The 12,722-nt window shown below is 34.6% G+C and overlaps 2 protein-coding genes across 2 annotated transcripts; one reads left to right on the top strand and one right to left on the bottom strand.

Annotated features, from left to right (window-relative positions):
- The first annotated feature begins 848 nt into the window (after nucleotides 1–848).
- On the top strand, nucleotides 849–7,769 carry LOC117319783 (protoporphyrinogen oxidase-like). Its single transcript, XM_033874529.1, has 8 exons — nucleotides 849–988; nucleotides 1,713–1,848; nucleotides 2,749–2,936; nucleotides 4,191–4,251; nucleotides 4,566–4,681; nucleotides 4,969–5,088; nucleotides 5,434–5,586; nucleotides 5,979–7,769. The coding sequence occupies exons 2-8, from the start codon at nucleotides 1,737–1,739 to the stop codon at nucleotides 6,195–6,197; spliced, it is 969 nt and encodes a 322-aa protein (XP_033730420.1). The 5' UTR covers nucleotides 849–988; nucleotides 1,713–1,736; the 3' UTR covers nucleotides 6,198–7,769.
- Nucleotides 7,770–8,075: 306 nt separating this feature from the next.
- LOC117319782 (peptidyl-prolyl cis-trans isomerase NIMA-interacting 4-like) lies at nucleotides 8,076–12,416 on the bottom strand. The gene is made up of 3 exons (XM_033874528.1): nucleotides 11,780–12,416; nucleotides 10,999–11,118; nucleotides 8,076–9,198 (listed from the first exon to the last, which is right to left on the bottom strand). Exons 1-3 carry the CDS (start codon nucleotides 11,891–11,893, stop codon nucleotides 9,040–9,042), a joined length of 393 nt encoding a protein of 130 aa, XP_033730419.1. The 5' UTR covers nucleotides 11,894–12,416; the 3' UTR covers nucleotides 8,076–9,039.
- Nucleotides 12,417–12,722: the final 306 nt, after the last annotated feature.

The following is a 12,722-nucleotide window of genomic DNA, read 5'->3' as shown; positions in this document are numbered from 1 at the left end:
TCCTTAGATTTAGGATCTTAAATAACTTGTGATTTTATGAAACGAGTCTTGAAAGTTTTTACATTTTGAGAGCATTGTCATGCAAAATAGAAACATATGAATTGAAAACATATTTAAACATACTTTTTATCACCAAACTCAGAATCCTTTCATTCATGTACATGTGGAGACAGATATTTTGTTGGGCCATTCACAAATCATGACATCACATTATTGTCCAAATCATGACATCACATTACATGTCCATATCATAACGTCACACCATTGTCAATATCATGATGTCACATCATTGTCGATATCATGACGTCACATTATTGTCCATATCATGACATCACATCATTTCTGACTGATGAAGTCAATGAGAAATACTCCGGGGTATATTACACTAGTGACATATGCAAAATTATTACACAAGTGATTTCACTGGATAACAGGCCAATTAATATAGGAAAAAATATTTTCAATAGCATGAACCATGGTTAAATATTTGTTAAAAATAAGTCTTGTTTTGTAAAAACCATGTTTCTGACGGACAATGCATGTATATATGGTGATATACTATAAAGGTTATTCTAACATGGGTGGAATTTTCATGGTTTTACCAAAGAATTGTCTCTGCTGATGTTTTTTTCAATTGGCCTATTTTCAGTTTTATTCTCTCATCGAAAATAGCAACAACAACAAAAAAAACCCATTAAACATAACAATTTTTCATTAAAGTATTTTTATTTATTGGTAGGGAAAACATACTAGCAAAAATTTGCGAGTAGACAAAATTTTAACTGGCATTTTAATAGTTATAAAGAGTTAATTCCAAACCCTGATATCTAATTCAATATTTTGTTTTCTAGGTATAGATAAATTGTTTAAGGTCGTTCCACCTTTGAAGAAAAGGCTGATATCATACATTATTCAGGATATTCGCGCTGCAAAGGGGACAGAAGATGAAAGTGTACATTCATTTGTGTCGAGACGTTATGGAAAAGATGTATGTATACAAACATATTTTGTCCCTCAACTTTTTATTAAAATTATCTATGTACAGTGTAACACTTCCTTTTAATAAAGTGGGAGGGTTGGACAGTAATATTGTATTATATCATAATGACATAAAGTTCTACAGCTGATTAGAATTTTAGTGGTCATTGGTCAAGGTGTAGGCCTTAAGGTCAATCTTGACCACTTCTGAAATCAAAGATTGTGTACAAGAACCCTCAACAACTTATATTCACAACATGTATATCATATTCTACACCTTATTAGATAAGGTCTACTGATGATTGGTCAAAGTCAGAGGGGTCAAAGGTCAAACATTACCCCTTATTATAGCTACCCTAGATACGTTTGCCATCTGAATGAGGCCATAAGTGCCAGATGTTATGATCAAAATTTGAATTTATCTAGTACCTGTACAATTCTGCAGCATTTTAAAGAGTTTTGAGATAATACCCAGAGACAAATCATGCCTTTGGACCTCGTGTTATGTACTTATTTAATTCTGTTCTGGTCTTTCTCTCTGTCCAAATTGTATTTGTAACCTTGGTAATTACTAGCCATAATATACCGCTTGGCTTGAGAGGTCTTCTCTTAAGCTTACGGTAATCGGTTGAGTGTAAGACTAGTAAGCCAGAGGTCCCAGGTTCGACCCCCTAGCGGAGGCAGTGATTTAGATTTAATGAACTAGTGCTCCGTTTCCTATATTTTGTTGACAGGCAGCAGATTTTTTGGCAGACCCAATGTTAAGAGGAATATATGCAGGAGATGTTAGAAAACTCAGCATAAGATCAACATTACCAAAGCTTTACGAGATGGAAAAAAGGAAACGCAGGACATTAACAACGAGCTATCGTAATTCTATTTATCATTTCTTGTGTTCTTTTATCATGGTCAGCTCATTTTATATTCTTTTTGTATTTTCTGAAAAAAGATTTTCAAAATATGCACAAGTTCATGATCCCATGTTGACAGATAGTGTACACTTTATCAAGTGTTTCTAGATAACATTGTAAAACGTTTTGATTTGCATTCCCAACAGATGGCAGCACTAACATATTGTAGGTGTGTATCGAAAGTTCAATTCAAAATTTTGGTGGGATACCTCTCAACGAAAGAATTAAATGTGTACATATCTTTCATGTTTGATATAATTTTAGTTGCAGAAAAAAATCTTGGAAGTAACTTCACATAAAATGGTGATTTTAATGCCTTCAATTATTCACATTTCACGGTTTTTAATGCCAAGCATAGACCCTAGTTTCGACAATATCCCTTTCCTCAAAATTTTCCACTGGAAAGCTTTAATGATCTATAGAATGGTCTTTAACTAAGATTTTTTCCTGCTTTCCTTTAGAAACTTACACATTCTATACACTTATTTTTTGGCACATAATTCTGGTGTGCTAATTCATGCTTGCACTTATCTGTTAAAATGTTGTAATGCACTAAACTTTGATTATGCTAAAAATAGTCTTTGATGAGAATAATTGGGTGGTCGGGTGGCACAGTGGTTACACACTTGTCTTTCACCTAGGTGACCAGGGTTCGATTCCCCGATCGTACGTGAAAAGGTATGGGGGCACCTGCCTGACCATGTTGGTTTTCCATGGGTTTTCCGATTTCCTCCTACAGTAAAACCCCTCGCATGCTTCAATCTGGTCCTACAAGCTAGATTATATAAATCACTATAACTTGTTTATCAATTGTTGTAAAGTAAATAAAGTTAACAATTTGAGAAACTTTTTGTTACAGCGAAGACACCGTATGTACACAAAGCGTTACAGGACTACGTTAGTAACTGGTCCGTGTGGTCGTTAAGAGGAGGCTGTCAACAGCTGTCTGATGCTTTAGTGGGACACTTGAGCAGGCCAGAAATGCCTACAGAATTACATACAAGTAGTCCATGTACGAAACTGACCTTCAAGGATGGTGCTGCATTGGTATGTCTTGGTATCTTGTGTAGCTTACATCACTATGGTCCGACGTCGCCAAATCGCGTGTTTGATGATAGTGTTACTATATGTCTTCTATCGATGTTTACAGTCACCATCCATTGTTATGTAAAGGATACAAGTCAAAAACTGTCTGTTATGTAAAATATTGGTCCGAGTCTGAGTCGCATAGCACATGTACTGTCATATCATATGGCCAGGTGTAATAACACTATTTTGATGTCATAATAAACGTGTGATGATTTTGATGTCATAATAAATGTGTGATGATTTTGATGTCATAATAAATGTGTGATGATTTTGATGTCATAATAAATGTGTGATGACATTACATGTTTGATTTGTTGGTAGAAAATTTACCGTTCGAGTCAAAATTGCCTGTCTGGGAAATTTTGAGAGTTTTTGCTAATTTTTCATATAGATACGAGTTGTGTGATAAATGGAATGTTACACTTTTGTCATTGTAGTATGGAATTTATTAAACTTCTGAGATATTTTAGTATGTCACTTACCTTATGGCTCATGACTCATAAAAAAATTGAACTTGTTAAATAAATTCCACATTACAATGATACTCTTTAAAAAATCACTATTTACCAAATAACCTTGTATGGGGATAACACAAGGCTAATATAACCTCAACGGTGTTCAGTCTCTTAGCCTACTTGAATTGGTTAGTGTTATCAGAAAGTTGATATCCTGTGTCGTCGTGTCCAGAGCCCAACTCGATTTGCACTCTTCTCCTTCTAGAATATAATTTCCGGTCACTCGATTTGTAGCTCTTCTGCTTCTGGAAGATCTTCTACCTCTTCCATCTCGAAGCTGGAAAATTTATCTTCCAAGATGGTGGCGACCATGTTTAAGTGTGCCGAGTGATGAGTTTCACTACAGAAGGATTTATGACACATATGTTTGTGTCACAGTGTTTGAGAAAACTTAAAAACTTTTTTGTTTTGGGTTATGTTCTTCCGGTTTAATCGATTTACATATAACGGAATGTGGTCTTCTGAGAAAGCTTCTCTTCCGAGAAGATTGCAAATCGAGTTGGGCCTGGAGCAAGTCTATACTCCCGTTTTACTCCTTGACTCTGTAAGATACGGCTCCTGTATGTTGATTGAGTTAGTCACCAACCACTACAAGGTGTCCTCTTCTAAAATGACCCTGACAGTTTATGGGAGGATCAACATATCATTGGCAGTTAAAATACCTGTGACAGTAAATAATTTTTGTTTATATTGACAGGTGACCAGTGAAAAAGGGGAGATAACTACAGACCATGTTTTCAGTTCTCTATATGCTGGAGGTAAGATCTTTCTTTCTAAGGTCTCCCTTGACACTGCCTCACTTTTTGCCTTTTGTTGAGAATTCGTCCCTGTGAGGAAGGTTATAAATCTGTCCTTTGGTGGAGATTAGTTGCTGTCTGCTATACATTAATCTTTTAATTTGGCGATAGGGACTGGTTCGCCATTTGTCAGTGTAGTAATGTTACGAGGTGGGGCTTCATAATACGATATCTTTAAGCAAAGTGATTATAACATATGATGTAATGAAATGTTAGATGTGTAGTCTAAACCAGGCAATCTAAATATTCTGATTCTTAGCTTTGTATCTTTTCAGATTTAGCTAAAATTCTGCCTGAAGAACACGGTGAATTAGCTGAAGAACTAGATGGAATCCCTGCAGTGTCTGTTGTTGTTGTGAATCTCGAGTATCCAGTGGAGAGCCCAATTAAGGTAAATTGATCTCCTAATTTTATCTTACAAAGTAACCTCAATCTATCTTAAACTGTTTGTCTCATTAAAATATGACATGGAGATGGTCATTGTAAATTTGTCATAGTAACAGTTCTAAAAAAATAAATTTATAATATCTATGAATTTGGTTGTGATGTAAGTAACACAGATTAACATGAAATCACAGCTAATGACATATAAAGTGACTAAAACATCCAAGCTTGTAAGAACAAATTGTGCAATATATAAGGAGATCTCAAGGAAATTTTCTGTTTTTGGATCTTCAGGGTTTTGGTCACCTACTGCCTTCCTCTGAAGATGGACCTATACTTGGTGTGGTGTACAACTCCTGTGTATTTCCACAACAAGACAAAAAATTTGCTATGGGGAAAGTTTCTAGATTTACGGTAAGTTAAAGCGACAGTTTCAACAGGAGACATGTTTGGTTCTGATGCATCACATTCTCTAGCCCGAGTTTCCTCTGGCCCTGACACCATGTCTGGTGTAGGGCCAGAGCGCACTACTATATGAAAACGTAGAATTATCCGACACCATTTGGTGTTGCTAAGATTTTGGTGCAAATGCAATAAAATCGGGTGTGACATAACAACTACCTTACAAATATGGATAAATGAGATATTAATTACCCCAGAACACCCATTTAGTCCCATCTAGGTGTTTTATTACATCAGTAAAGACCCTCGCTTTATAAAATGATGAGCGAGATATTCTAATTGACAATTTACCCACAGGTGATGCTGGGCGGAGCGTGGTACGACCAACTTCTCGAGAGATTAGATGGATCATTAAATCCAAATGGCATAGCACGACTTGCAAATGAAGTAGTTTCTGACCATCTGAATATTACTGAAAAACCATTGAAAGTCGATGTCATTATTCAAAATGTAAGTTTTGTTCCAATAATTGATTTATATAGAAATCTATCATTTTTTATCAGGGTTAATTTATCCACAAAGCCTTAAAAATGAATATTTTCATTCAAGACCAAAATTGTCAAGCTTGATATTAACCTGAAAAACTTTCCGTATAATAGAGCCATGTTTAACATATAATCTTTATCACCCTTGTGATTAATTTTACAATTTTACATATACATGTTAAGTCGTTGATGCTTCAATCAAGTCGTTGATGCTGCCATCAACTTCACATTTTTGAACTTAAAATTTCCTTCATAAATTCAAATCTTCCACAAGATACTGCTATGAAAACAAAATGTATAGTTATTAAATATTTTTCCTTAATTTACCAGAAACTTATCTGTTTATTTATTTTCTAGGACTGCATCCCTCAGTATCTTGTAGGCCATAATGAACGCGTTGAGAGAATTTTCAAGTACATCAAGGACAAGAACTTACCCCTGAGTTTGGTTGGTTCCTCCTATAAAGGCGTTAGTGTCAATGACTGTATATATAATTCCAAACTTGCTGTGGAAAGATTAACTGGTCTGCCCCCATATGTAGCTCCCGATATACCAAAGGCACATTTCTTACATTAAACCTGTCGGATCCCGGATTGTTGGAACAGCTGTCATGCAGGTATATCACCCAAACCTCGGCCTATCTACAGATGGATGTCCCCATCAGATACCCACTGTCTATTGCTCAATGTTACTAGTGTATCTGACTATGGATGTCACTAGGTTTACATATCAAATATGACATGTTTGAGATCGTCGGATATCAATTACGGTCCGTTTGAGCTCTTGTTATAAGGCTTTTCTGCCGTGCGTCTTCCTAAATTTTACAGATTAAAGATTTGTTTCCATATCATGGTAATGATCACTGATGGAGAGATGGAAAAGTAGGGTAGTGATAAGAATGGAATTTCACTTAATTTAACCAGAGACATATATAACCAGATATTCTATTTATAGGTCTCTTATTTACATGGATCTTTTATTGAATCTTTATGGAAATTATAGACATTTTGTATGATTTGTGGTAGATAGGTCCACAGTTTAGTGCTGAAATGAACTGTTAATTTTAATCATTGTATGTTTGTGTGTTATATTGTATAGAGAAAGAAATCTCATCAAAATATGCTGTAAGGACCCTAGTCAGACAGATAATAATATATTATCCATGCTGACCGCTGAGTGTGTAATTTTTTTTTTCTTTGTAATATTGTGAGCAGCCATTATAGAAGAGGATATGAGGAATGTTATCATTTCATTTGTGAAACAACAAGTCACAGTAACTAGTCAGCTGAATAGGAAGAAAATAATATATTAAGGGCAGTTTTTTTTCTTTTCAATCCAATCATTATCCATATCAACTTCTTCAAAATTTAGGAAGCAATGATTTATAATGGTTCTTTGTCTATTTCACAATAATGAACACACTAACTTATGGTGAAAAAATAATGGATTTTATAGCAAAGGTTTTTTGGTGATTCTTTTTTTTCACACATTCTTCTCTTCTCCTGAAGAATGTGGGACATTTATTTTTATATAACCAGGAAAAATGTATGAATTGAGGGGCTTTTTTTACTTAAAGCAGTTGAGAGAGGGGGTGAGAACCAAGTCATTCTTGTTTGTCTCCTGTACGAAATCATATTAGGAAGGCATTATTGATGAAGTTTTTTGAAAAATTACAAACTTCTTCACAATAAAGCTTTTTAAAAATAATCAGCACAATGCCATATTTTCATCATTAATAAACAAACATTTTAAAAATAATCCTAACATAAACAATTGGTAACTGATATGTACACAGTGTGACGTTTTCTGAAACAAGGGAAATAACTCCAGCATATGTACAGCCTTTATCAATGGTGTATGGGTATGCTTAGTTAAAGCTGGGTTGAAGCTCTGGACAATGATTTAATATTTAATTCTGCACTTTATTGCAACTTTAATAATGTTTTTGTTTTGATCACGAGATCAGGTATATGTCATACGTGTTGTATGCCCTAAAATAGAATCAGAAACGTTCATCGATCAACAATCTTAAATCTTCAGAAAATTGTATATTGAATTCATATGAATGAAGGGATGTGTGTGAGTGTGTAGTTAAGATTTTGTTTGTGATATCAGTATGATAAATAAAATATATTTTAAGCAAATCAATCATTTCTTTGGCTGTTATTTTATCAAGACTAAACTGATGATGGACACAACATTAACCTGATTCCATAATATCACTGCAAACAGGGTGCTTTAGAAAAGGGGACCACATCTAGACAATCAGAAATACATTATTACAAACATCATGACTGATAATTTATATATTGTATCAAGGGAGACAATCACGACTCGCATTTATAATTTAATATACCCGGTATTATATCGGGGGTAGTGTCCCTAGTGATTTGATGGAACATGACTATTCTGATTCAGAAAAGTACATGGCTATAAGAAACACAGACGACATTATGGAATTTGTCTTTTATTTACTTGTGTCATTTTCCATCCCATACGAGAAATTTTCTATCTTACTGACACAATATACAGTAGTAAGGTATTAATACTACGGACTTGATCTCAAAGAAAACACATTCATCATATTCATCCAGTTTAATAAGAGAAATGTAATTGAGTTATTGAGTATACTGTCTTGTATAACCACATCCGATATCACATGTATACATAACCTCAACATGGAGGGACCGTTTTAGAAATCATTTCGTTACATTGGACATTACAACCTTTCCTAATACACTTGTTTCTGTACATGTATTTAATCTTTTACAACAGGATTTTAAATTCTTAGTTGAGGAAGAACAATAAGGAACAACAAATAGATATCACGGGTGTAAATGTACTACATGTACATGTTTGTAAACAAATCCATACTATTCAGATTTATAAGCTAACCAGGCAGTACATACAAAGCATTACATTGTTGTATGACATTCTCAAAGAGAGTAGAGAAGATCTCTCTTTATGACAATCTTTAAACCATATAGAAGGTTACCAAGCATCTTATGTTGGTGCAATTTGTTTTATAGAAATGGAAATATATCCTTAGTTTCTTCACAGGCGTCTCCTTCTGGAAATCATTTATGGGAAAAAGATATTAGTCCCTGCTCCTACTACATGTAGGGGCTATTTTTTTTTCTATAAATACTAACCAGAATCAGAAGCATGTAGTTCCTTATACAAATATTTGAACACTTCCAGTAAAAAACCAACATCTATTCAACGAAGACAGAAAACTTAACTTGTTGAATTGAATATCCATGAAGATAGCAGGTAAATATATATATATAAGGTTGCATACATCTGCCATTCAAAAACACAAATGTCAAAAAAGTATAGCTCTTCAATTCATCTGGAAATAAACCCAATTTACATCAGCTAAAATACATGCAGTATTGAACATAAAAATATAAAATTGTCATTTCTTTCCCTCAACCATGATGATGTGATAGCCAAACTTTGTCTTCACTGGTGGGTCAGTGTAATTAGGATTGCCTAGGGAACTGATCGGCAGGGCAAAGGCCGCCTCCTGAAACGGCCCCACCATACTACCACGGGTCATCCAGCCAAGGTCGCCCTTCATCAGAAAAAAACAGGACAAAATTAGACAAGTAAATCTTTTCAAAAAAGGAACCTTTCTCATCAAAAGAGGCTTATATGGCCTGTATCACTCATCTGGCTTCATATAATTCAATTCAACTAACTAATTGTCTTACTGTCTGGGGAAAGTTACCATTATTACAGTACTGGTAAGAACGATATATGATTGTTCAGGTCCAATACCAATGTGATCTACACTTTTGTATCATAATGCATAAATATATGGAAATGACAGATCTCAAGATTGAGAGAAGAAAAGAGAAAATACTCCAGATAACAAAGGGAAATAACTCTTTTAAATAGAGTGAAATCAAAATGCTGCTTATGAAAGCACAACTGCATTGGGTATATTAAGAGACAACTTGACAATATTATGAGATCTCTAGATATAAAAAGGTTGGCAATTAACAGAAAGTCTACACCATATTGTCATCATTACTCTTTACGGGAATGTAAAAATACTGTAGTCAATTATAAACTCCAAACATTGATGTAAAACATACCAGTCCTAGTAATGAAGGGAAAGAGGTGTGGTTGGTTTTTACAATTGCCAATTTATAACTGGTTTTAATGTCCATTTGTTGTTTTTTATCTCCAAAATGTTCTTTATTTTCCTTACACTCACAGTGTAATGTACCCAGTACTTTTACACCAGTGACTTATTTTCCCTTACACATAGTGTATTGTACTCGGTACTTTTATACCAGTAGTTTATTTCATCTACATCAGTTGGACTCTTGAGGTCAACTTCATTCTCATACATCTTCCTGTTGGCGCTTATTATATGTTAGATATTAATGGATAACGTGCCATATTACTCTTTTATTAGTCACTGACCGGTGAAACTGGCAAGACTGTAGGTTTCCTATGCGTCCATCTGTTTGTCTGTCGATCAGTCTGTCCCCTCAGTTTTCTGAATTTTCCTCAGTCATGGTCCAAGGTATGTTGGTAAAGTTGGTTTGTAACTTCGAATTCAATATGAGTAGCTACAGATTAAGTTCAAGTTTCAGAGTTTTTGCGTCAAGACCAAGGTCACTTACTATTTTAGCGGGGTATGTAGACGGTAGGAGACATGTATTGCTTTAGCAGTACACAGCATGTTTGTTAATATAATTTGTGTGACCAGCTCTGTGTACTGATTATCCCTAACAGTGACTGTGAGGAAATCATGCACTCAGTCTTGTATCAAAATTTTGATTGATACCAACTGTTCTGAAGTTGTCAAGTTTTTAGAAATGTTTAGGGTTAGAATCAGAAGCTGAGGTTAATTGTGGTAACATAATTTAAATGTATTGGTATTTTCATGCCTCATAGATCTGTCCATTTATATGGCTAGTGATGGTGATATCAATCACTCACTAAATTTCCTAGTTATGACCAAGAGACAAAGTACAGTGGGTTAAGATAACCAATGGAAACATATTCCAATAAGGGTGTATATCATTATTTTCTAACTTGACTCAAAGATTAAATTTAGCTTGGTTGGCCTTACAAACTAATTCTTCATTCACACTGCATGACTTGAGTCATCTATTCGTGCCAAATTAGTGTAGTTAGGGGTGAGGATATTTGTTCTAAGTTGTCACTTAATGATAAAGATTTGAAAAAAAAAATCTATTCTTTAACTGAAAATCTTCTGTTAAACTGAGCTATTTTTTCTTATGTGGAATATTTGTAGCTCAGTGTTCATTAGAGTCAGTTAAAATTTCATGTAAAGATGTGGCCCCAAATTGGGCCCGTACCTGACTTGTTATAATCATCATAACTAAATTCTCACCCCTTGCCTTGCTTTATCTTCACTGTAATTAGTTGCCACCTCATTGAACTTTGTCCCACTTTTTAATTTCTCCATTGCCTCTAAAATCTTTGACTGTTTTTCACATAGAATATGCCTCACCTGTAATCAAACATAAACAGACAATGATTCAATTAAAATCTATCAAATCCTCATAATTCAAACACGAAAGAAGGTAACCAAAATTGAGAATCATAATTATACAATAAGCCATTATAGATCGATTCTACCAAAGGGGTTAAAATAAAAATGATAATAATCCAAAAATAGTTTCACTATAAATAGTATCGTTTTTACATTGATCTTAACTCTATTTTGGATTGTTATCATTTTTAGATTCTTAAATTTTGACATCAGCTCTATTTTTAAACATTTTTTAATACATAATTCTACTTAAGCTGGTATCTATTGTAATTTTGTATCCAAAGGGCATGTCTAGTCTTTTATGATACAAATAGTCAGAAATATCTATGCTCAGCTATACATAAAGGTATTTCGGCTAATTTTGTCATAATAAGCTAATCAGAAATATAATATCTAAATGTATTTCATATAAATTTAAACTATACATGTCCCTGTGGTTGTATAAAGCCAAACAGTAGTTTTCCATGGTTATAAATCAGTAAAAATTGAATTCAAAACTTAGTCAAGTTCATTGCTTGAAAATGTGTACACGTATTAATCAGATAATATTAATAGTTGATGCGTATGGAAAATATGAATTTAATGAAAGCTGTCATTTGACATAAAGTTACTATCTTACTTTAACAGCGGTTCCGCCTTTCTTCTCCTTTTCACCTCCACCACCTTCAGCTCCCTTTGAGCCCCCCTTTCCACCTTTTCCACCACCTCCTCCTCCCCCTTTATTCTTCGGCATGGCAGTTTTTAAAATAACAAAATTCAGGTAGTTTGTTTACGATACACACGTGTGCAATACCGGAAGTATAACACCGGAAGTAGTCTGTATCGGAGTATTTGATTGGTTAACATTTCAGGATCGAACCATTCATGAATCAGCTTTTATAATTATTTCGGTATTTCTCCAAATATGGCGGCGATGCACAACAAAGTGTGAGTTAAGAAACACACTAAAAATGTCAGACGAAGAATATGGACCAGCTCTTCCTCCGGGTACATTTTCGATCAATGCATGGTTTTATAGTGACTTCTCATTGAATTGAGTTATTCTAGAGATTAGACGTAACTGTTTAACCCAATTTATACTCCAAATTCAATATATACACGACGAGCATGACGGGCGTCGAAGTCGGCACAATGATGTCAGATGATAAAGTGGCCGACCACCGGCGTCTGATGTTAAAGGAATAGTTTTATTGTCCGCTTCCTACTGTCTTGGTATGATCAGAGAAGTGTATATCACACGTCTCTAGTATGATAGTACGTACTAGTACTGTACACTACATATAAGCCCTCATCGCAAACGGTTACTATCTCACATTTCCTTAGCCCGAGTTTCCCCTGGACCTGACACCATGGTGTAGGTGTGAGGGCCAGAGGAAACTCGGGCTAACATTTCCTAAACCATTCACTCGATTTCCCTCCCTTATCCCGTTCCGTATAGTCGTCTGTGATATATGCATGTCAGTCAGCAAAATTAAATTTATCTTCCTTGCATCCCCATGTTATAATTGAAGGTTCTGTATGAACCACCTTGCAAATCATACAAGCTAAAATGATAAGCTAGT

The sequence above is a fragment of the Pecten maximus genome, unplaced genomic scaffold (genome assembly GCF_902652985.1).
Source record: "Pecten maximus unplaced genomic scaffold, xPecMax1.1, whole genome shotgun sequence".
Lineage (NCBI taxonomy): Eukaryota > Metazoa > Mollusca > Bivalvia > Pectinida > Pectinidae > Pecten > Pecten maximus.
The sequence above is the reverse complement of the archived record's forward strand: the minus strand, read 5'-3'. Positions and strand labels throughout refer to the sequence as shown.